At 44.6% G+C, this 26,073-nt stretch overlaps 1 protein-coding gene across 2 annotated transcripts in view; it reads right to left on the bottom strand.

Annotated features, from left to right (window-relative positions):
- kaznb (kazrin, periplakin interacting protein b) overlaps positions 1–26,073 on the bottom strand; it is a 97,096-nt gene that overhangs the window by 22,554 nt on the left and 48,469 nt on the right. For both annotated transcript variants that reach the window (XM_080461782.1, XM_080461783.1), the window contains exon 2: positions 24,985–25,092. In XM_080461782.1, the coding sequence (XP_080317908.1) occupies positions 24,985–25,092 (108 nt within the window). The remainder of the gene's footprint in view (positions 1–24,984; positions 25,093–26,073) is intronic.

The following is a 26,073-nucleotide window of genomic DNA, read 5'->3' as shown; positions in this document are numbered from 1 at the left end:
TGCTGCTGTGGTACATTCCTGTGGCGTTCGGCGTAACAAAAGCGTGGAGGGGCTCCGAAACAAGAAAAACACGCTGGATGGGATCCAAAGGACGCCGACTCACAATGTGCTCATCAAAATAAAAGACGACTCCCATGATGAGGCGACCTTCTCCTTTATAACAAAAAGACTAAACCTTGGTTTTCTGAAGACAAACGACATTTTAAAATCCTGGTAATGGCGTGTTTAAAGGAATAAACAAAGTGACTGACCAGTGTGTGATCCTGACGTCTGATTGGCTCCTTCAGGAGACTGAGGATCAGTTTCCAATTCAGAACCTCGATAGAAACGATCTGGTGCGTAATAAAGCTGTACTGAATATCCAGAGGAAAGAATGAAGCATAAAAACTTCAGATTATTTCCCTGATCATCCCAGCCTCGAATACCTAATCCAACAACAAACAGAACTATTCTGACCGATGTTCCAAAAAGATTCCACCTAATAAAGATTTATACCATTTTTTTTAAAGAAGCACAATTGTGTGGAAATTCGCCCAATCGGGACACAATACTTCAGACCTATTTCCAGAGGGGAAATGCTTTAAGTCTCATAATGTAAATTATTATTTAAAAAGCCAAGAAATAACAGAGAAAATGCTTTTTTTTGTTTCAGAGTGGAATTTAATTTGACTTCATTTTAATTAAAAAGACAAATGATTTGATGTTTGTTCTTCAGTACACAGAACCCGGCTGGTAGAACAGCAGAACCCCCACAGTCGCTTCCTCACACTTCCTTCTCAGGCTGCATGTGAAACTATGTGGAATGAAGATCAGTGCCGGCCTGCAGCCAGGAGTGGTGAGGCTGCAGCGGCGCCGATAAGAGAGGAAGGGACAGTCCATCGCTCTCTGTCAGTGCAGGACTATGGAAACACACCAGGCAGCTCGCCACTGCATGTGACAGGAGGAGTTTGTTTCCCAGAGAGAACAATCTTTCATGGCCTTCTTGCAGCTTAAATCCGCTTATTCATCTGTTTACCTACAGGCTCTCCTATTTTAGTCCTGGGCTGCTGCTGCTGCTGCTGCTGCTGCTGCTGCTGCTGCTGCTGCTGCTGCTGCTGCTACTCTGCTGCTGCTGCTGCTGCTGCTGCTGCTGCTACTGCTACTCTGCTGCTGCTACTGCTGCTGCTACTGCTGCTGCTGCTGCTGCTGCTACTGCTGCTGCTGCTGCTGCTACTCTGCTGCTGCTACTCTGCTGCTGCTGCTGCTGCTGCTGCTACTGCTGCTGCTGCTCTGCTGCTGCTGCTCTGTTGCTGCTGCTCTGCTGCTGCTGCTCTGCTGCTGCTGCTCTGTTGCTGCTCTGCTGCTGCTCCTGCTCTGTTGCTGCTCTGCTGCTGCTGCTAATGCTACTACTGCTGCTGCTACTGCTGCTGCTCTGCTGCTGCTCTGCTGCTGCTGCTACTACTGCTACTGCTGCTGCTAATGCTGCTGCTAATGCTACTACTGCTGCTGCTGCTACTGCTACTACTACTGCTGCTGCTCCTGCTCTGTTGCTGCTCTGCTGCTGCTAATGCTACTACTGCTGCTGCTAATGCTGCTGCTAATGCTACTACTGCTGCTGCTACTACTACTGCTGCTGCTCCGCTGCTGCTGCTGCTGCTACTACTGCTGCTGCTAATGCTACTGCTGCTGCTAATGCTACTACTGCTGCTGCTACTACTACTGCTGCTGCTCCGCTGCTGCTGCTAATGCTACTGCTGCTGCTAATGCTACTACTGCTGCTGCTGCTGCTGCTGCTGCTACTGCTGCTCTGCTGCAGTGGAGCTGGACTGAACTGAACATTTCTGTTTTTCTTCTTTTTTGAGATGCTTTGTTGTGTTTAGTTTAATCCTCGTCTCTAAGCAGCCTATTTAAATGATCTGCTGTCATCAGTTCTACATTTAGAACCCAAAGAGGTTTCAAATGAGTATTGCTGAGCTAATGGAAAATAACAAGAAATACACTTTCTGGTTCAAAGTGATCTATTTTTACTTTTCACCTCCTCCTCCTGTCCTCCTCCTCCTCCTGGTCACCTCCTCCTCCTGTTCTCCTCCTCCTCCTCCTGTTCTCCTCTTCCTCCTGGTCTGGTCGCTCCAGAAACCTTCAGTATTCTAAGTTTCTAGCTCCTCCTTGATTTTCCTCATTTGAATATTGGATCATAGGAGCTGCATTCAGAATCTGCTGTGTCTGTGTGAGCTGGACTGGCTCCGCCCACACATGCCCATCTTGGGAAGAGGAGGAAGTACTTCCTCTCGTGGTGCCATGTGCCAGAGCAGAGCTGCCTAGTTGTGGGAGGAGTCAAAGGGAGGGCCTACCTTGATTGGGATTGGCTAAACCCCCAATGACACTATATAGGGTTTGATCTCTGATTGGCTGGTTGGAGCAACACACTTTTTAAAACCTGAAACAAGCCAGGGACAGAGAGGACAGACTGTCTTCACTTCTGGGACGTCATTCCAGGTATGGGGACGAGTAGTACTGCTGGAGAACCTCTAGGAATAATATGACCGTTTAAGTCAAACAGGAAGTGGGTGAGAAACGTGTCTTGGGTTATAGAACGTTTGGTAGGAAATGATCAGATCTTACAGATAAATCAATAATATTATCACACACACACACACACACACACACACACACACACACACACACACACACACACACACACACACACACACACACACACACACACACACACACACACACACACACACACACACACACACACACACACTCCTACTGCAGGTTCATTAACTCACATTATGGCAGAAAATGGCTCCACGATAGCAAGCATGACGTCATTTCAGTGAAATATTTGAATATAATTGATATTTTACAACCTACATTTTTACTTTTGTGACTTTGTAAGGTCAGTCCTAGAAAAACTCAACTAAATGTTATTTTTATACATATTTTGTAACTCATAGTTTAAAGCAGGGGTGTCAAACACACAGTGCAATTTGATCTCAAGTGGACTGGACAAGTAAAACATAATAATAATAATAATAATAATAATAATAATAATAATAATAATAATAATAATAATAATAATTTCACCAGAACTCCAGATCTGTCTTTGTTTTAGTGCAGCAAAGTATGAATGTATCGTTAAGAAGTTAACATTTAAAAAACTATCCTAATAAAACACATGACAAACTTGAAAATTGAACAAAATAACTGTAATTTCAACAATATCACACCTGAGTTCACACGTATCTATTGACATTTCAGCCACATGTAAATGGAACACAAACCTATAGTCGGCTAGTTCATATTAAGATCAGAATAAATGATCAGTTTCTAGAAATGATCATTAATGTAAACACTTTTCTACAGTAGTGTAGTAATCCTGATCACATGAACTGACTCACCACAAAATACAAATTAAAGTGGAAAACAAAAAGTTAATACTCCTGTGCACCCCTAGTGGACACATGAATATATTGCAGTTAATATCATCTTGGGCCTGATTGGACTCTGGCGGCTCAGTTCTGGCCAGTGGGCCGGATGTTGGACATCCTCTGGTTAAAAGTGATGCGTTCTGTTTTATCAGCTTATAAAAGTGACCAGATATGGGAATAATTACCATATATTGTGATTTGCCCCATAAAGGATGTTCTTATCTTTGTGCTCTGGGATTCATACGACCAGTCTTCTTCTCTTTGCGCCGTGTTTCCACTGACGGTTCTGAAGCTGAAACAATTCTTAACTTCATGTCTTCGGTCAAATTTCATTGGTATGACATAATGTTGGATTAATGAAGTCCATACTCTCCACTGTCATCACAAGAGGTTTGATTTGAAAAAAGAAATGACTGAATTCAGAGTTTTTGAAATGTTTAAACCTCCAGAGTGTCTCCATGTGGGAACACCAGGATGGATTATCACTGTCCAGTCAGTCTTTAACAATATACGTATTGCACACTTTGATAACGCGATAACATTTAAAAATATCCTGCAGCCCTCGTAGAGACGGACTTAGAAAAAGACAGCTTGTCTCATATATGAGGACATTCAGTCGTTTCACATCGACGCAGAAGCTGCTGAACGACTGAAGGTCCCTGATAGACGAGAGTCATCTCTGTGCTGCGCCGACAGATAATTTAGCTCCACATACACTGTTTCATGCAGTCTGAAGAAGCAATTTAAATCGACAGGAGTCACATAAACCGCACGGAGGAGTCTGCGCTCCGTGCCCTGAGTGGTTGTGCAGCGAGCCCGGCCCAGCGATTACAGCCCTCCCACGTCAGAGAAACCCTCGTCTTCCCACTCAGCAAAGAACTTCTGATCCAAGCCTCCCATTAACGTGTCGGTCAGGAAGAGTGTGTGTGTGTGTGTGTGTGTGTGTGTGTGTGTGTGTGTGTGTGTGTGTGTGTGTGTGTGTGTGTGTGTGTGTGTCCAGGGAGGCTGCAGGCCCACTGAAAGCAGCAGAAAGGTGAAGTGAGGCTCGGCTGTTGATTGGTGGTCAAAGACCTGAACTAGTCTCCTGTGAACCAACGCAGGATTAAAGTGGCGCCATTTATATACATGATTGATCAAAGACGCTTAAAAGCCACAGTGTTTGAATACCAAGGTCAATTTAAAGTATCCGCTCCGGGTGTAAAAACACGATTTGATTTATTTAAAAGCCGCTTTCTGGCTCCACCGGTCTCGGCGTTACACGCTGGAGCTTCTTAATTTGACTTTAATCCTGATCTGAACCATCCTGACCTAAAAGGATCTCGTATCCTGTGACGGGATCCAAAGAGAAGCTTTGATCTTCCATGAGCATTTCTTCATTTGAGGCCCCGCCCACACGAGCCACAAGCAGTTTTTTTTTCTTCTCGTTGTTCTTAAGAAGTTTCCCGTTCACATGGGAAACATCTGCGTCCACGAGACAACATGAAAACTACTCAAAACGATGCCAGGCCTATAGGTGGCGCTGTAAGACTGCCACAGTCATACTCCATAAAAGGAGAAGAGGACGCAAAAACGGAGAAATCGACAAACCAAAACACCAGTAGCTTCAACAGAACGACCAACAAGAAGAAGTTTCCAGGCTGAAACGCCGCGCCGTGAGGATGATCGGCCGCTAACGATGAAACGTGTCGTCGTCATGGAGACCGGGCCGCAGAAAACCCAGGGTAAACGTAAAAACTGTGTTTGAGGGCAGCATTTTCAGGAATTGTAGAAACAAACATGTCGAAACATGAAACTAAATATTACATTTTCACCCAGAGCTTCCCAATCCTGAAAGCATCACGAGAAAACAAAGAAAGGAAAAATCCCAACAGTTGATAAGCGAGTCAGAAAGCAGCCGGCGGGTTCAGCTGTCACTCCTCTCACCCCGACAATTCAAATCTCTGTCATTTTAGTTGGAGCAGAGGCTCCACTCGGCTATTTCTGTCCGAGAGCGATCCAGGGTGCGACGCCGCTTCCTCTTCCTGTCCTCTGAGCGCTCAGGTCCAGTAACTGATCGCTGGAGAACAAGGTCACACGGTGCACATCCTTCTGTGCAAAGCTGCTGGAAGTCTCTCCTGAAGGCGAGACTGAAACCTCCCGTTACCTTTACTTCATCAACACAGGAACGTCAAGGGTTTGGATAGCAGGTAAATACAAGCGTTAAGCTGAGAATCAAACCAGACCGTTTGGAGGTTTTCGGTTTCTAAACTGGTTTCACTGAAGCTCGCCTTAAACCCGGCCGGAACCAGACTGCCTCACTTTAATAATCACTTTGGGTTCCACATTAGGAGCTAAGAAGACTGTAGTTGTGACGTTATTAGAAAGCTGCAGTTTGTCATTGAAGCTTTGTTGAACTTTCTGTGGGGAATAGAAACGACATCCCCCGAACCAAAAGAAGGGGTGAACATTCTTGGCTCCGCCCCTTCCCAAGGGTGGTGGGGGTGTCAGTCTGAGCACCGTCACCCAGATCACATTGACCCATTAAGAACCTTCCTGCAGGTGGAGAGCCCACAGGAAGGTGGAGAGCCCTCAGGAAGGTGGAGAGCCTACAGGAAGGTGGAGAGCCCACAGGAAGGTGGAGAGCCCACAGGAAGGTGGAGAGCCTACAGGAAGGTGGAGAGCCCACAGGAAGGTTGAGAGCCCACAGGAAGGTGGAGAGCCCACAGGAAGGTGGAGAGCCCACAGGAAGGTTGAGAGCCCACAGGAAGGTGGAGAGCCCACAGGAAGGTTGAGAGCCCACAGGAAGGTGGAGAGCCCACAGGAAGGTTGAGAGCCCACAGGAAGGTTGAGAGCCCACAGGAAGGTGGAGAGCCCACAGGAAGGTGGAGAGCCTACAGGAAGGTGGAGAGCCTACAGGAAGGTGGAGAGCCCACAGGAAGGTGGAGAGCCCTCAGGAAGGTGGAGAGCCCACAGGAAGGTGGAGAGCCCACAGGAAGGTGGAGAGCCCACAGGAAGGTGGAGAGCCTACAGGAAGGTGGAGAGCCCACAGGAAGGTGGAGAGCCCTCAGGAAGGTGGAGAGCCCACAGGAAGGTGGAGAGCCCACAGGAAGGTAGAGAGCCCACAGGAAGGTGGAGAGCCTACAGGAAGGTGGAGAGCCTACAGGAAGGTGGAGAGCCCACAGGAAGGTGGAGAGCCCTCAGGAAGGTGGAGAGCCCACAGGAAGGTGGAGAGCCCACAGGAAGGTGGAGAGCCCGCAGGAAGGTTTCATGATGTCTTATAAACCATAAATGGTTCATTTAAACATTTTCAACCATAATTTCCTGTCAAACGTGACATAAAAAATAAAACAGGTTGGTCACTGATCACATTCCTTCCTCACACACTTGGTGGAGATTTCAGCTCTAGAAGCAGAGCTGCTGCCTGACGGAGTCGCTGCTCAATCTGGTCAAACAGCTTTCAGAAACACTTCGGTGACAAGCGGCCCCAGATAAGACCTGTCATTCCCACAGCTCGCCTCCTCCTGCTTCCATTAACCTGCTCAACACATAACCTGCTCTACACATAACCTGCTCAACACATAACCTGCACAACACATAACCTGCTCTACACATAACCTGCTCTACACATAACCTGCTCAACACATAACCTGCTCTACACATAACCTGCTCTACACATAACCTGCTCTACACATAACCTGCTCAACACATAACCTGCTCTACACATAACCTGTTCAACACATAACCTGCTCTACACATAACCTGCTCTACACATAACCTGCTCAACACATAACCTGCTCTACACATAACCTGCTCTACACATAACCTGCTCTACACATAACCTGCTCAACACATAACCTGCTCTACACATAACCTGCTCAACACATAACCTGCTCTACACATAACCTGCTCAACACATAACCTGCTCTACACATAACCTGCTCAACACATAACCTGCTCTACACATAACCTGCTCTACACATAACCTGCTCAACACATAACCTGCTCTACACATAACCTGCTCTACACATAACCTGCTCAACACATAACCTGCTCTACACATAACCTGCTCTACACATAACCTGCTCTACACATAACCTGCTCAACACATAACCTGCTCAACACATAACCTGCTCAACACAGAGGAGTTTCCTCCTGCAGGATCAGTACTGAACGTTATTACAGAGTCAGCAGCTTTAATATGGTCCGGATTGGAAACGTGTCTATTTCTACCATAATCAGGAAATATGTGGAGCTTGAAGTTACACTTTGCACAGGTTTACTCCAGCTTGTTAGCTCCTGAGCTGTGTGTGTGTGTGTGTGTGTGTGTGTGTGTGTGTGTGTGTGTGTGTGTGTGTGTGTGTGTGTGTGTGTGTGTGTGTGTCTTAGCTGATGAAGCAGGACATCAGAGGAGTCTTACTACAAGGGTGAATTTTGCGCACAAACTTCTGTGTAAAACATGAAATCATCTGCGAACACAAAGACACTTGTATGAAAGCTTTCTTTAAAATAATTATGAGGAAATGACAAATATCCCCCGTGGAGAGAAACAAGAAGAACTTTGCTGCAGCGGGCCGATATGAGGAGACGCTTCATCAAAGCTTCCTAATTCTTTCTCTCACAAGCTTTTCTTCTTGGTACGTTTCACTGGAGATGAATCAATAAACATTAAAAAAAAAAAAGCTCCCATAACTTAAGACTCCTTTTTTAAATAACACAATCATTACTGACATTAGCATTCAAAAAGCTGATTTATTAATACAAATAAACTGTTCTTAATCACTATACTAAGTGTGAATTTTTAGAAAATAACAGTACGGATACTTCTACCCTTCAGTCCTGCGAACACCGTCCATATGATGGAGAGAAATACTGTCCCACTGTTTATCCTGTTAATTATAGAAATAAATACAACAACAAGACTTCAGACTGAGACAATGTTTGAGCTGTTGTTATGATCAGGTTTCATATTTCTTAAGATAAATACCGATATCAGGAAGATTCAGTAAGGATGGAAGATTCTAGAAGATGGTTACTGATATGAAAGAGCCGTGCATCTTCAAGCCTCTGGGTGGTGAGTTACACTATCTGGCCGCGTCTGTTTTCCCGCCTCACCATCAACTTTTTGAATTGTTCTTACAAACAGCGGGGGGCCGCCGGGGGGCCGCCGGGGGGCCGCCGGGGGGCCGCCGGGGGGCCGCCGGGGGGCCTCCACCGTCCCTCAGCACTGCTGCAGTCACTCATGTTCAGCGCTCCACATCCACACTCTGCAGGACCAGAGATTATCGGCACATCCAAACTAGAAATGTCGATTTGAATTTAGTTTTGGTGTTTTTCTGTGTAATAATGAGGATCAGCACTCTTCCTCCAGCGGCAGCCGCGCAGTCTGGCGCTGCCGTTAAACTTTCTCCTCCCGACTCTAAACTGACGCTGATCAAAGGTGACATTAAACATGTTCTACTTCATTAAGCATTTATGAAACTGAGTGGATGATGCGGTGATGAAGAGCCAATTAATTTCACTCCAGAGTCGTGCGCACGACGCTGTGCAGCTCGGAAAATGAAAGCCAGCAGGCAAACAGGCACTTTGGCTCAGCACATGTAATATTGTCTAATTTGTTGTGGGCAAATACTCACCATTACATTAGTCCAGGCGGTAACACACACTGTGTGTGTGTGTGTGTGTGTGTGTGTGTGTGTGTGTGTTTCTCATTTCAGGAGGAACTTTCTTCCTTACGGGGTAAAAAACAAGTCTGTTTGAGGGTAACTATTACATTTGTAGGTGAACACATGTTTTACAGTGACACTTAAGAAGGGAAGGTAAATAGTAGTTATGACTGAGGTCAGAGTACTGTAGTATTAGAGTGTAGCGTCGCCACCGAGGAAACAAAACTTTAAATGAGTTCAATAAAAGTAAATACATTATCAGTAGAAATGTTCATTCTATTTTCTAATTAATCATATATTCCACTTTATGTGAGACAAATGAACACAACCTTTATGAAATAGATATGTAAAATAATTATATGAGATAATATAACATATATAAATAGGTCAAACTAAAATGTTACAGTAATCTTAAAAATTGTTATTTTAAATGGTTAACTGAAACTGAACAGATAAAAACAGTCATAAGTCATAAGTAAATGGTTATAAATAGTTAACTGAAGGTAGATGGTCCCAGATGGTTCGCGTAAAGAAAAAGATTTAAAAAAAGTAAACACAAGTTAAAAGTAAACGGTGAGCTAAACCTGCATATTAAGATCTTTAAACTCCTCCTCCTCTTCCTGTTCTCCTCCTCCTCCTGTTCTCCTCCTCCTCCTGTTCCTCCTGTTCACCTCCTCCTCTTTACCTCCTCCTCCTCCTCCTGTTCACCTCCTCCTCCTGTTCTCCTCCTCCTCCTGTTCACCTCCTCCTCTTCACCTCCTCCTCCTGTCCTCCTCCTCCTCCTCCTCCTCCTCCTCCTCCTCCTCCTCCTCCTCCTCCTCCTGTTCTCCTCCTCCTCCTCCTGGTCTGGTCGCTCCAGAAACCTTCAGTATTCTAAGTTTCTAGCTCCTCCTTGATTTTCCTCATTTGAATATTGGATCATAGGAGCTACATTCAGAATCTGCTGTGTCTGTGTGAGCTGGACTGGCTCCGCCCACACATGCCCATCTTGGGAAGAGGAGGAAGTTCTTCCTCTCGTGGTGCCATGTGCCAGAGCAGAGCTGCCTAGTTGAGGGAGGAGTCAAAGGGAGGGCCTACCTCGATTGGGATTGGCTAAACCCCCGATGACACTATATAGGGTTTGATTTCTGATTGGCTGCTTGGAGCAACACACTTTTTAAAACCTGAAACAAGCCAGGGACAGAGAGGACAGACTGTCTTCACTTCTGGGACGTCAGTCCAGGTATGGGGACGAGTAGTACTGCTGGAGAACCTTTAGGAAGTGGATTTTCCATCATATGAGCCTTTAAAGACAAATAAACTATTAAAACAAACCAGTTTGACCAAAATAGCAATATTCTTATTAAAGTCAAACACATTGAGGGACTGAAAATGAAAAACACAAATAAGTAGGAGTAAACAACAGGTAAAGCTATGGAAATAGTTACGAACAAACAAATTAAAATGAGCTAAGATGCTCACTTTGTGGAGAATGAAAAGAATCCTGTGATGAAGGTGTGGTTGGAGGTTGGATTGTGGTTATGATGAGATTGCAGTACGGTTTAGTTTTAACTATGATTGAGTTCATCGTGAGCTGGCAGGAAAAATATGTGGGTCAAAGAAATGTCTACCGAAGGTAATACACACTCAGAAGTGTGTGTATTTCTGGCCTGTGTGCTGAGCTCAGGTCTCTACTAACCAGAGTAAAGATCAGTAGAAACGCCACGGGAGAGTCGGCAGCGGCTTCTTGATTAAACTCATCATTCAGGAACACTGAAGCTCTGACAGGCAGAAAAAAACGGGACTGAAATCATTTACACAACAACGAGTTGTCAGACACCTCGTCTTATTAATATGTTGGAGCGTGCGTCCTCATAACACACTCCGTCTTCATAAAGTGTAAAGACACTGCTGCCAACTGCTTCAGGAATATCAATGACTGCCGTCGCCACGGCCTCACATTGATGCTTAAATTATGAAGAAACCAAAACAGCTGGAGCAAAAAAGAGGATTTTTTTTAAAGAATGTTAGTTATTAGTGGTCTAGTTAGGGAATAAGACTGTTAGTTAGTTAAAGTCTGAATTATGGCCACACAAACCTGATAAACAACACTCAAAAATAACTATTTCCACATTGACCCAAAATTAATTTAAAATAACTGCAGTAAATAAGCAAAGGCTTTCTGATACTGTAAATACAACAATCTACATTAAACTACCAGTTTCGTTACTCAGGACTGGTTAAGTTGAACAAGCATGTGAATAAAACACTGAATCTAAAGAACATAATTGCTCAGTTCATTAGTTTTTTCTCTCACCAATAACATCTCTACAAAATTGAGGTTGACATTTAAAAAAAAAAATCCTATTTAAATTAAAATCCTCAGATTTCTTTCCCAATACTGGCACAAATAAAACAACGTGAACTTAAAGTCCATGTTGGTAACAAATTCCTATATTTAACTTTTTATTGAGCATATAATACGTGAATATTTCTTCTGCACATGCTCAGTAGAGACAATCAGAACAAGCTTCCCTCTGTGGGGTCATGACTCCCAGGCCTTATTCTCCTGGACTTGGTACTTTTATTTTGACAGTCACCGTAATAACAATCCAATGATTGTAGCTCCTCCCAATGGAACCGAACCGATGTGCTCGGTACCTGGACGGAGAGGTTGTAACGGCTGGGTACGGTACTTTTGGTAGACATGCAGTAGAAACACACAAAGCCCCCTACTGTACCGTAACGTGGCCCCGAAGTAACTCAACACTGCCGCCTAATGTCCCGCTGAGGCATTACTTAATTTATACGTTGTAAATGTCATCCCTGTAGTAAAATCCCACAAGGCTTTTCTGAAAGTATCGCATTGACCAAAACGTTTTCCAAAGTGACGGTGAGTGAGAGTGGACATGCACCGGACGGAACCCTCAGCCGCCGGCCTTCACAGCTCTGAGTTCAGGCCTGAGCAGCAAATGTCAGTCTGCCACTTCACTGAACTTAAACATCTGCATGTTTGCCTCGTTACCGTCACCATGCTGCCCTGATTGCATTATTACCTAATTCCAATAAGCCGAGAGCTTTAGCGTCGCTACGAGCTGGAAGCTCGGCCGGAGACTCTTGTTGAGTCTTGTTTAGACATCTGGAGGCCAAGCCTCACAAAAAGTAGAGTCTTGTAAAACAGGTCCTGGAACTAGTGAAACGTCTCACATGAACTCTTTTTCGAAAAAAAAAAAAAAAAGGTAAATTCTGTGTTGTTCCTCAAAGAAAAAGAAAAAAGCAGTGATATCTGAGAAAACTGTTTACAGCTGAAGACAAAAAGAAAATGGAAGAACTGCATCAGATCAGATCTGAGCTGGAATCTGACAGGGAGAGATGGAAAAGATGGCCGATCCCCGGAATCTTCCAGCGTTCCATCCCGCCGGTGGCACCCTGCTGAGCCTCGAGTAAGAGGAGGTTGAGTGGGTGGATGGCAAAGGTGGAGTGCAGCGATTAGTCGCTCTTTTAAAAATCATCAGCACGGCTATATTTAGCAGCTTTATTGTTAATTTGCACGATGGGAGCAGGAGGAAGTGGTACGGCGGCGGTTCCACAGTGTGGGCTGCAGAGTCACATTTAACACAGTCGAGCTCCGAAAGCAGCGACGAGCTTCTTTCTCAGGCACAAAGATCAAAAAGGAACCGGAACAAAACCTCTTTTCCCCGACGACTCAAAACATGGAGACTCAGAGTGCTGCACTGTTCTACTGTTCTACTGCTGTACTGTTCTACTGCTGCACTGTTCTACTGTTCTACTGCTGCACTGTTCTACTGCTGTACTGTTCTACTGTTCTACTGCTGTACTGTTCTACTGCTGTACTGTTCTACTGCTGCACTGTTCTACTGTTCTACTGCTGCACGGTTCTACTGTTCTACTGCTGCACTGTTCTACTGCTGTACTGTTCTACTGCTGCACTGTTCTACTGCTGTACTGCTGTACTGTTCTACTGCTGTACTGTTCTACTGTTCTACTGCTGTACTGTTCTACTGCTGTACTGTTCTACTGCTGTACTGTTCTACTGCTGCACTGTTCTACTGTTCTACTGCTGCACGGTTCTACTGTTCTACTGCTGCACTGTTCTACTGCTGTACTGTTCTACTGCTGCACGGTTCTACTGTTCTACTGCTGCACTGTTCTACTGCTGCACTGTTCTACTGCTGTACTGCTGCACTGTTCTACTGCTGCACTGTTCTACTGCTGCACGGTTCTACTGTTCTACTGCTGTACTGCTGCACTGTTCTACTGCTGCACTGTTCTACTGTTCTACTGCTGCACTGTTCTACTGTTCTACTGCTGCACTGTTCTACTGTTCTACTGCTGTACTGTTCCTCCCTGATGTAAGGTCAGGTCCTTCCTCTCCCACAGCCTCTCTATAATACATACGGGCCTGAATAATATCGGCCGATGCCTCTTAAACATTTCCTGACTTCAGTATTTCCCACTTCATCATCATCTGCAGACAAAATACCAGTTTGGTAAATCCGGAGCCATTTTTGCCAAAATATTTTGAACCTTCTGACTGTCTTTAAATGTGAATAACTATTATTCATCTGAGCATATACTGGTCACTAATATTCTCATCCAAACTAGCTGACTAGTCATTAATAATAATAATAATAAACTGTTCTACATAAACTGCTATTGAACATTAGTTGTTACTTCCGGTGTGTCACTTCTGATGTCAAAATAAAAGCGCTATGGCAAAGGTTATTTATTATTGAACAGTTTTCCTTCAGGCTTTCTGCTTCAGGACAAACAATCAGAATAAAGATAAAAAGTGGACGCTGCATTAAAAGTCTTGGCTTTGACTTGAGAATGTTTAGTGCAGCATTGAAAGACTCTGTGGGAGACGTGGTCCTGGAACACGGAGACTCTAAAGCTTGGTGGTTCAAACGAAAGGGGAATATCAAACCAAACCATTTTCTTCATTATTTTGGTGAAAATCTTTTGCAGTCTAAAACTGAATCCTTCATATTTTTCTTTCCGACCCGACAGTGTCAGAACTGAATTGTTAAGTCGTATCAAAGCTTCCAGCCGACCGATCAGTCTTAGATCAGGTGACGGAGAACATTCCATGGCTTCACTCTGAACAACCATCAGTTAAAGGCATCATGTTGAAGAACAGTTTCCTCCTTCCTGCTCTCACGTCAATGTTACGACACGTCTTCACAAGAAGGCCAAACACTCCCTCTGATAATTATCTGCTTTACGCGGACAAAAAGCCTCTTTCAATGATTTTATGACTGAATCGTTTCGCCTCTTTGACAATTAGACATTTATTACTCCATGAATTCAGAATGATTGTGGAGTTATTCCACTTTTCTATGTGTTAAATAGTGGATATCAAGGGAACGTGTTACCATTTTGATATTGTGATTCTCATGAGATTAACTACACTAAAGCCCGATGAAATCTAGTTTATCTTTTGTTTTCCCTATTATTTATCATTTTTTAACTGTAAAAAACTAAACCACCTTCACATTTCCATCATGCCATGGGTTTTACTTTAACCAGCGAGGATTTAAGCAGCGTGTTCCTTCACTAGTTGGATCAGGTTGGCCAACCAGAGGTTCGATTTTTATCCTGTTCATCTTAAAGGTGAAATTAAACGTGGGTGTATTGGTGAAAAGACGATGCAGCAATTTGACCAGATTTAGCTCAGAATATGTTTGTTATTTCAAACTATCTGGACAATGACACAATCTGCTAAAAACATAAACACAACACTCCGTATGAATATCTCTCTAGAATTAGGATTTCTTATCAAGTGAAACATTTCAAACTAAAATCTCTGGGACTTCCTGCTGATCCCTCAGACTTCCTGACCTCAGAGACAAAAGGAGCAACAATCTTCATCAACACATTTATTTTACTAATCTTTCACTGTATGCTCACTAACACGCAACAAAAGCTATAATTAACACTCCACCTATTTTATCTGAATAATTAGACAATGAATAATATGTAATTTATGTACGTGTCTTGGTCGCTCCGATTCTCTGGACTGGAGCCTGAACCAGAGTAGAGTATCTAATTCATTAATGAATTGTCGGGGGGGGGGGTAACATTACAACCAGGGTCAGTGCCAGGATGCCAGGAGCAGAGCTGTAATTGATTTGCAGGTTTATTATGTACAGATCAGGCACACTGCCAAGGAACGTGGACGAGGCCGTTTGGATTCGTAACGCTGTTAAAAGCTGCGTTTTGACGCACATCACCTCTCTGTGACTTGACACTGGCGTCATCTCCTCGGCAGGAATTATGTTTGCGCAGCGTGAGCTTGTCTGTGATTAAGAAAATCAAAGTGCTGGCACAGACAACCTGAAAGGAGGACGTTTGATTTCCAACAAAGCGGCGATGATGAGATGACTGTACGCCCACAGTTGCTCCTATGATCGCCGGATAACCCAGTTTCCAATTCAATCAGATACAACGAGAAACCTCTGCCTAAAGCCCTGCCGTCTATTTTGATGGAGTCCTTGTGAGTCAGGAGTGGGAGCAGCCAATTAATTCATCTTATTTATTTAATTATTCAAACAGCTCCTTTTCCAAACAATCAGCCCTGCAAGAATGTTGGATTTATAAGTAAAACGAGAAAACATTCCTCACACTGTCTAAACATTAAAAAGGCTTCAACAGTTTAACTTGATTCATTATTCCTTTAGTCTGTTAATGAGTTCATGATTCGCTCCATCATCAGTGACATCAGAGATTCTGTCATCAGAGACATTTCTGACAAAGACCGTGGAAACATGTCAAATAGGTACGACGTATGTATGTTTAAAAAAACAGACGACTTGAACGAACAGAAGGAAAGAGAATACTTAGTAAAAGCCTCCAGACGAAGAAAAGATGAAGATTTGTTCAGGTCTGCTTTACACCTTCTGTGTTTAATCATATCGTCTGTATTCCTGGAGGTTTGTAGATTGAACCAGTGGCGCAGTACCACCAGTAACCATGGGGGGGGGGGGCAGCGTGGCCACTGAGCACAACTGACTTTGAGATACAAACAAGAAACAAACCAGTCCAAACAACGTGACACACATATTACAAACGCAAAACCCAAGTTGGAACTCCAAAGCTTGCTGGTTGATTCCTGGAGGAAAGTCAGAGTGACGGCGAGACGTTTGTCCTCTCAGACAAACTGAGGTGATTCGTCAGGCCTGACGTTCGTCTACGTTCGGTCGAGAAAGTCAACAAAAGCCCAAACAGACATCCTGAGATATGGAAAATGCCAGCCATAATCTATTTCTCTCATTGGTACTACAGGAGAAAGAAATTCTTCCTTCTCCAAACTCAACAGCGTTTTCAAGTGAAAACAGAAAATGGCTCCCAAGAAGACAACGTTGGATTGTTTATACGGGTGACTACAATCATAAAACTCCCAAGTCCCAGGAGAAGATGGAGGGGTTTCATTACAAAAACTAACAACAGCACCCACTAGTGGCTCAACATGCTAACGACACTGTGTTTCTGCCATTCTGCCGTCTAAACCCGAAACTTCTCTTCAATCAAAACACAAAAACGAGGCACACGGTTCCTTATTCTCCTTCTTAATATATCATTACAGCCTCTTCAAGAGTCGTGAAGTTTGTTATCGGCGTCTCTGTTGCCGTAGACTGTTGACTCAGTGCTGCCCCCCAGTGGACGTAAATAGCCACATACAGTACAAATGGAATATACAGCCACAGCAAGGGCGATTTTCAAGACAGAAAACTCAACTTGGGAAGCTTTTCCTCTACAATCAAGACATTGACATGTTCAATAAAGTGCTTGAAAATAATCACTGTAGATGAATACTTGTCAGGCGGACGGACGTATTTTTGTCTTTATGTGTCTGTTCAGGGTGACGTTTGAAAATAGAAAGGCAACAAGCCTCAAAATGTTATTCTGCTAGTTTCCCCTATGTGTCAGGATCCTCATGCAGAATGTCATACGTACTGAATAACTGGAAGTACTAGGGAAACAAAAAAACCCTGAGCAGGGAGCGTCTCCATGGCAACAGACGCTGATCTTCTATGATCTCCTCCCATCTCATCCACTTTGTATGGGACATTTTTGGGGGGATTTATTCAGAAACTATTAACGTCTTAGAATGTAATTGATTGGTCCTTGATGATGACAAATCATCCCTGAAGATTTCATACAATTCAGGTGAGTAGTTTTTGCGAAAAGTTGGGAAAATACATTCAAACCAACAAATAAATAAATAAATACACGCAATACGAACACATACCCTTCTCAGCTAACCTCGTCGGTCGACAAACTTTTGTTAGCGTTGCTGTTGCTGCATTCACAGAGAATTAATGACCATTAAAGTAAATAGAGAATGGATAATGGATGGATGGGTGAATATAAAGTTATTAATGGGACATAATGTTTGATCTCAGTAGTTCTCATGATCCAATATAGTTCAACTGATGTGCATCGCAATGAAGCCAAACACACACACACACACACACACACACACACACACACACACACACACACACACACACACACACACACACACACACACACACACACACACACACACACACACACACACACACACACATACACACTTCTCACTGAACATGACCTCAGGGTGACCAGAGCGCCACCTACAGGTCCCAGAGGCCTGCAGGGGATCAACTGCTTCAACAGATCAGCGATGAAATAATAGTAGATCCCAGATATGTTTTAGGAATTCAAAATAAAAGCTGGAAACAATTGTATTCAGTCTTAAGAATCGACAGTGTTGGACACATTGATTGCTTTTGTCTGGATGAGAAGATCGATGGCGCTCTGAAAGCTGTACAGTGACTCTGGAGCTGGAGCCGGGCCCATGGCCAGAGGGAAACGGCTTGCCTTTTCCAAAGAAAACAAAATCTTCCAGCCAGCACTCCTGAAGCTCCCGAACAAACGTGCCATGCCCTGTTCCTGGAATTAGTGTAAGAAGTAATTGTAAAGACATCAACTGTTGCTTTGTGTCGAGGCTTACAAGCCGAGGATTCTCAAACCGTTTGGCAAGAATGAGGACGAGTCGAATGAACCGGGAGGTTTATTGTTCATTGTCCAAGAAAAAGATCATAGTTTAACCAAATCATCAAATTTAAATGTCAGCATGGTGCTTCGATGCCCAAGAAAAAGAAGAAGCAGTGAGTCATCAGACATGTTGTGTGTGTGAGCGACTCCACAAGGGCAAACTCTGGTGAACCAAAGTCCAAGATGTGACCCACCGAGGAGCGACGCCCACCGAGGAGCGACGCCCACCGAGGAGCGACCCCCACCGAGGAGCGACGCCCACCGAGGAGCGAGGAGCGACGCCTACCGAGGAGCGACCCCCACCGAGGAGCGACGCCCACCGAGGAGCGAGGCCTACCGAGGAGCGAGGCCCACCGAGGAGCGAGGAGCGAGGAGCGACGCCCACCGAGGAGCGACGCCCACCGAGGAGCGACGCCCACCGAGGAGCGAGGAGCGATGCCCACTGTGGAGCGACGCCACAGGGCCTACGGGGTTTTGAGTCTGTAGAACATCTGTCAGAAACACATCTGCTCTGTGGAGAGCAGCAACTGTTCAAGGCTTTCACATGAAATGCCCCTCATGTCCCGAGGCATGGCAGAGGAATAATCCCACAAACTGCACGAGGCACCTGCTCCTCAGCTGGAACCGCCACCGAGGCTCCTGCTGCAAAACTGGACCAACATCAGGAAACGTCTGGAAATGTGTCACATTGCAATAATGATGGGAAGCGATGGCGCTTCTGAATGAGCCTCAACAAACAGACCAAACATGAGTAATGAAGACGCGTGGTCGAGACTCCGCAGCCAAACTGTGTGACTCCGACAGTGGCGCCACCGCCTGTGAATCACAGCGCAAACTCAATATCTCCAGCAACTTTGAGCGGCGACCTCAAGCTTCAGAGAGATGAGCTGCAGCGGGATCAGACTCATCTCCATTCATTCAGGACGACCACGGCGACACGCGTGCGGAAACAACATTCATAACATCTGTACAAACATCTGGACCTCTGGTGGTTCCCGCCTCACAAAGTCCTGTTAGAGTTTCTGTGGAGTTTGCATCTTCTCCCTATTAGTGCATGTGTCCTCTTCTCCTCCAGTATAAAGCTAAATGAAGCTAAATGGTGAGTGTGAGTCTCCCTGCACAAGACCTGTGAAGCACCAATGGCGTGCCAACGCCTTCGCCTGCTCCCTGTCGCCGCCTCCAGCAGAGATCTGCAGCCTTAATGACCAAACAGAGACATTAATTCTGCTCAGAATGTGCTGAAGGCCATAAAAGGTGTTAAACCTTTAAAGCGAAGACGAGATCGTAGAAGCGTATGTGTAGTTGCGTTTGGATATTTTGCCATTCCGAGAGGTTGAAGCTCCTTTACCAGTTTTTGGTTCCCTGTTCCGTCCTTTTCTCTCCAGGTCTGATCACACTAGCGTCTAATCCATTTCAGATGTTTGAACTTTTTAAGCTGTTGTTGGTTATTTCTCTCTATCAAACATACCGATGATTCATTAGCGGCAGAGTCTTTCTTTATCGACTGAAGCTGTGTGTTTTCTGTTGGGATTTATTCAGGGTTCTTTTTCTGAGCGCTGCAGTTGAAAACTCACCATTCATCACATGAAGCGAGAGGCACGGCGGCGATGCATGTCAGTTCACTGGATGAACGTTTGACACTTTTATCACGACAAGCTTCTCCAGATTAAATGTTTTCTGCCGTGCAACAACATTGAAATACGATGAAGAAGAACCACGTTTGGCTTTTGAGCCGCGGGGCTGCTGACCTCTGACCTCCAGTCGGTCCGGATCGGCTCCATCGTTCCAAAGGTTATAACTCCAGAATAGAGAGCTCTTTCCATAGAACTGAAAACAGATATATATATCTAGAACTTCTCTTGACCTCTGAGCTCATTTTACTTGATAAACATGTCGTGGTTCTACATTAAACCAAATATATTGTTACTGCTGTCCATCACTGCCTTTTTCTCCCAGATTAGAGAAGAGTCAGTGTTTCTATTGAGCTACTAAAGTCTGTAATACTGCACAGTATTACCAAACACCACTCATGTACAATACTTATAGCAGATTAAGAGATCATCCATATGAATATGTCATATGTAGGTCAGCATTTCATTCCCATCTTAAGTAAAACAACATATAAGGCTGGGATATTGAATAGATTTAAATAAATCAGCTTTCACAGGAAAGAATCTGAGCACAAAAATACCACGTGAAATCAGACTCAGTCAGGTCAGAGTTTGAATGGCGAAGGAAAACCTCCGTATAGGAGATTTCAGTATATTCCCAGAATACTTTAAGTGTCAGGTATGAAGTACTGAATGAAAAGAATGAAGGTCTTGATTTGTTTCACTTCACATTAAATGTGTTCTAAACCTATTAGATATCTGAGGAAAGCTGAAATGGGATGTTTTTGGCACATTGCATAAATAATTATTATCATTATTAACTCTTTTACAAGGGTGACCTGGTCAAGAAATAAATAGTAAAACGAGTTGAGTTCTTATTAAAACACAGCTTCAAAACTTAATAACAATCAATGTTTTAGTAAAAATGACCATGAACAGATGTAGGAATGTGATGCAGACATTAATACCTGGAAGTGAAACTGTTTCATTGCTAAAATACTTCCTAATAAAAACACAGAAATCAATAAGAATTTATAACTCAGTGTGCAAGTTGACTTAAATGAGTGAGTTTCGCTCTCAATGTGTGAGAGGTGACAGTTTGTCTCAGATTAAATAATCCGAATTCTTTGGGTCTTGTTTGATCTGCGGCTGAAATATCGTGAATCACAAAGCAAGAGAGATCAACTTCATCCAACCTGTGCTGAAACAGGATGGGGGACCTATAAACCAGGGGGGGTACGTCCCCTCATACCCTCAGAAAGCAAACCTTGGATATGTATTCATTTTCTACTACTAGAGTTTTATAAGCAGTATTTTACTGTTGCACCTGCTTGAGTTTGGATTGATTATGATTCTCTCGTCTTTAGTCGTCGGCCAATGTGACTCCAGAAACTGAGGAACTCTAAATGCACTTTAAACTTGTCAAAACTCTTAATTAAATTTAACTTTCTGCAATATTAAATGAGATTTTTTTATATTGTTTGAATGAATGAATAAATAAATAAAAATCAGCACTGCCTCCAAGAAATGAACCATCACAAGAAAAGTAGTAATGTGATCATCATACTTCATAGTAATACATCCTGAAGTACTAGCGAAGAGGAAAAGAGTTGAGTAATACACACAAAAACAGAAATGCCTGACAGATATACTGAAGAGCAGGTCAGAAGGTAAAGGCACCTTTTCTCTGTGTCGCAAATAACCTCAATAACAAACGGAGCCGCTTTGTGTTGCGAGTCCAATTGTGTAATCAGTGACACACACACACACACACACACACACACACACACACACACACACACACACACACACACACACACACACACACACACACACACACACACACACACACACACACACACACACACACACACACACACTGTGTGTCTTCACGGCCTCCACTAAAGCTCCGGTCTATCAGCCTGCCACTCACCGGCCTTCCCCTCCTCCTTCTCGGACCTCATGTCCTCGTCCTCACAGGCTCCGCTCGGCTCCACTGTCGCCTCCAGACTCGGCTATCATAGCAGGTGAAAGAGTAAGGAGAAACACACACACACACATGCACACACACACACACCATTCAAACTGCACACAGACTGCAGGGAGAGTCGGCCGTTCAGTCAGGCTCCACCCAGCCGGGCTCCACCCAGCCGGGCTACGAGGAAGTCGTCCCCGGAGAGCTCCGAATGAGGCCCTGTTTTCTCTCCCACCTGGCGGCGTACCTGCTCGGCGACACGCCCAGAGGCCGCCGGGACGACTTTCACCCCCGCCCACTCTGAGGCAACACAGGAGGAGCGGGGGAGGGGAGGGTGAAGTTACCTGCAACCTCAGGTAGCGGAGCAGGTGAGTCAGGTGGAGCTCTCACTCCACCTGACGGGCGGCGGCGAGCGGAGGAGCTCAGCGCCGTACAAAATGCCTCTTTGTGTCAGAGCTGCAAGGAGTCAAGAGACCAGCGCCTCCATTCTGCTTCTCCCAGAAGAGATCATGATGAAAGAATCACCGAGAACTGAGACGTGGAGCCGCTAAAGGACAGACTGAGTACCTGAACCAGAGGTCAAACATGAGGCCCAGAGGTCAAACATGAGGCCCAGAGGTTAAAACCAACTGACAAGAGGCGCCGATCAGCACCAAGCAAACTGTAAAACTATCAACAAATGCAACAGTCATAGTTGTTCTGACATTTCACTGTATTTTGCACCAAAAAGTATCATGACATTGGGTTCATGTTGAGATTATAGTTGTACTTGTATAATACAGACATTTCATTCACACATATAGATTATTATGGCACTATAGTACTGGATTAAATTGTGATGAATGTGTTTGATCCCCCTGATCTGAGCTGAAATGGTTTCCTGGTTGAAGCGGCTGCAGCTCTCCTCTGTTCCACTGCTGATTGGGAATGTGTGTTTTGGCTCAGAGGACACAGGAATACAAAGTCTGAATGCAGCGCTAAAGTAAATGTAAAATTCCCTGTAATTATGAAAAAAAAGGAGGATTACAACAGGTTAAAATAAGTTTCCACACATTGAGGTTCCTTTTATTAATAAGAACGAGCGGTGATTGATCCTTTGGGGATTTAATTGATCCTCTGGTATCATGTTGGGATGGAGACAGGGAATACGGGTCCACTCAGGGAATATTGCTGAAACTGACTCAAATCTGTCTGCAGAATCTACTTTGATTTAACCTCTAATGGATTTCTTTGGTTGATGAACACTGCAGTAAGAGTTTTCAGGCTCCAGTGAAGTCATACAGGTGAATTTCAAACAGAGTTGTGGAAGCAAGGACAACACCTTTATAGATGAATATCTACATTCAGGTCTTTACTGCAGCAAAATAGATGTTACACAGGTCAATTAATAATAGTATTATTATTACTTTATTACTTCATGATGCAATTCCAATTTCAAGATGTTTTCATGAGATTCTTTAATGAGTCTAACTTATATTTACGGCTCACACATGAACATTCAAAGTTTTTTTTTTAAGTTTCCCTCGACCATTAAACCACAGAGCATCACCGAGCGCCACGGAGCATCGCTCAGGGACAAAAACAATCACTGTTCGGTCCTTCAGCCACTAAGAAATGATCCGATGGCACAGTTGGGAACAACGAGGATTTTTTGTCTTAAAAAGAGAAAAGATCGATTTGGCTCGTGTGGGCGGGGTCTTAGTGTTTTTAACCAGAATGCAAAAAAATGCTTGATACTTTTTCATTACATAAACGACTCAACAATTACTTTCTCAACGATATTCTAATTTTCTGACATTCATGTGTAAATGTGTGTATGTGTGTGTGTGTGTGTGTGTGTGTGTGTGTATGTGTGTGTGTGTGTGTGTGTGTGTGTGTGTGTGTGTGTGTGTGTGTGTGTGTGTGAGTGTGTGTGTGAGTGTGTGAATTCTCCTGCATTTCAAGCCGTGACGCCGGTCCCGAGCAGCTGTGCCTCCCGTCCTGCCTGTCAGAGGCTGACGCCCGGCGCTTCTTTAGCTCCGTCTCGGGATCTAACACGCTCCAACCAGACGCTTGTCACACGAGTCAATAGAAGTGTTGCTCACGCATCGACACCTCAGTGATCACTGCCAGGCTCATTCCCCCTGACTGATCAGGGACTAAAGATTTCTACACTAACTCCATTACAGAGTAACGGCGCTTCAGCTTCCAATGCAGGAAGTGGTCATCGTTTTGACCTGAGCATGTATTACCTGTCCAGGTTAGAAACACCAGCCTGTCTGATGAGCTCCACCAAATGTTACACTCCTCGATTCAAAAGTCTGGCCATGCCAGCCGCTCAGCGACACTGAATTTTATCCGCAGCGTCGTTTTCACCCCGACACCCCTTCAGTGGGATGAATCGTCCAGTGTCCCTATTCCTGCATCACGATGCCATTCATTTGCTTTGCTCACATTAAAGCTAGAAGAAATCCCAAACGCCTGGTCTGGCGCCCTGCTGCACACGGCCGACCGGTCAGTCTGCATTATCAGCTCTGGTAGAGAGTCGGGGCGGAGCGGCATTAAAATATGAGCTCGTCTGCAGAGGGAGGAGAAGGAGAACGAGCGGCTGAGGTCACGACTGTCACTGTTGATATAAACGACAAGATGCTCGTCGAACAGCCGAGAGGTGAGACTGCGTGAAAGCTCTGAAAAGAGAGTGGCAGCGCAGACTTTCTCACTGCGAGAACAATAAAGGAGAAGAGGCGTCGTTACGCTGACAGAAAGAAATGGACAGAAGACTTAAAGATTAACAACAACACGCAGCCATTGACTCCATGATTGATCCTCCTTGGCGGTATGGATACAGGTTGATGACGGTGTGGGAGAAGGGGACCATTATCTCCATTTTCTCACGCCTCTCTTTGAAATCATTCATTTCTTATGCCGGTGGCAGTGATTGCAGGAGACGAGTGTTCTCCCAATAATTGCATATGCTACAATACAAGCCTGATGGACTTGGATAAAGCTCCACTCAGGCTGAAGCCGCCTTTCTCTGGAAGTCAATCACAGGCTGATGTGGGCGCCTCTCGCCTCGTCACGGACGAAACCTGTTATTTAGCCGCGATATATATCAAAGCCTTTGGGTGAGCGGCGGCCAGGTTGGTGTGGTCAGGTGTTGTTATCCGATTGTTCTCTGGCTCTGCTCGGGCCTTTTTGTTCCAGACGTCCGCCTGCTGGGTCGGCTGACAGCCTCCGCTCTTTTTAACTGCCAGGACAGATCACCGTGCTGGCTTCCTGCTGTCACCACGGCAACAGCGCCGACTTCCGAGGAAACAACGTACCTTTGCCGAGCGAGCAGTCCGGAGTGCCAAAGTCCATCATGCTGGATATCTCTGTTGTGTAGCACATGTCCGTCACCACCGTCTTCTGCCTGTGCTGCACCGAGGGCTCTGCAGGAAACAAACAGTGAATCAGACCAACTTCTTCCTCTGACATTTAGAAAACTCATTTTAACCAAACTGAAAATAAACAGGCTGAACTTTCTTGATTTAAAGAAGTGACACCTGAAGTCATATCTGCCAGAGTTTCTCCTCAGAAACTTGTTAGTAAAACGACATAACATTCAGCCACACGGAGGGACGGCAGGAAATTACAGGTCCAGTAAAGAACAACTTACAGCAGAGTCAGCAAGAATGAACGCAAACACGTAACTTCAAACATCATAACCTTGAATTTGTTATGTAGTGTGCCTGACGCACTTTATAAATAACAGAAAGTTCTAATAAAATCAAAATGCTTAGTGATTCAATACGAAGTTATTTATCGTTCTTTTGTGTGAAGACCTGAGAAATCCTCCTCATGAAGTGAACTGGACCGATCCACTCCAGAAAAACAAGCACAAAGTGTTTCTACATCCACTTCTCCATCCTGTCCCTTATTTTTTCCTCCACCTTGTTTCCTAAATGTGTCCCTTCATGCGTAAAGCATGAAATGCAATAAAAACGACGGCGATTACTGGCGGCGGCGGCGTAGTCGGAGCTGGGAGTGGTTTCCTGGAGCCGACACCTTGGCATTAAAGCAGAATTGATTTCATTCTGAAGTGTTCTTCACATCCTCCTGATCTCACGGAAGTAATTCTGCCTTCCTTATACGTCCTTTGAGAGAATAAATGTTGGTTTTCATGGCGGATAAACGTGTGACAGCACCTCCTCTGAGCGAGGAAAAGGCCGTTTTTGGAAGTGAAGTGTTTTCCAGTTGCGGCGCGGCTCCATCACGAGTGCTGCAATAAGCTTCTGGCCTCAGGTGCTTCAGCGCCATCTGCACAAGCACTCTTCCTCAACAATGATCTCACTCCACAATTTGCATGTTTTGGCAGTTTCAATTTCGCAAGCGAGTGGTATTTATCTAGATTACTGACCTCCCCGCCCTCC

Source organism: Lipophrys pholis, assembly GCF_963383615.2.
Source record: "Lipophrys pholis genome assembly, chromosome: 4".
Lineage (NCBI taxonomy): Eukaryota > Metazoa > Chordata > Actinopteri > Blenniiformes > Blenniidae > Lipophrys > Lipophrys pholis.
This window is presented reverse-complemented; position numbering and strand designations above follow the sequence as displayed.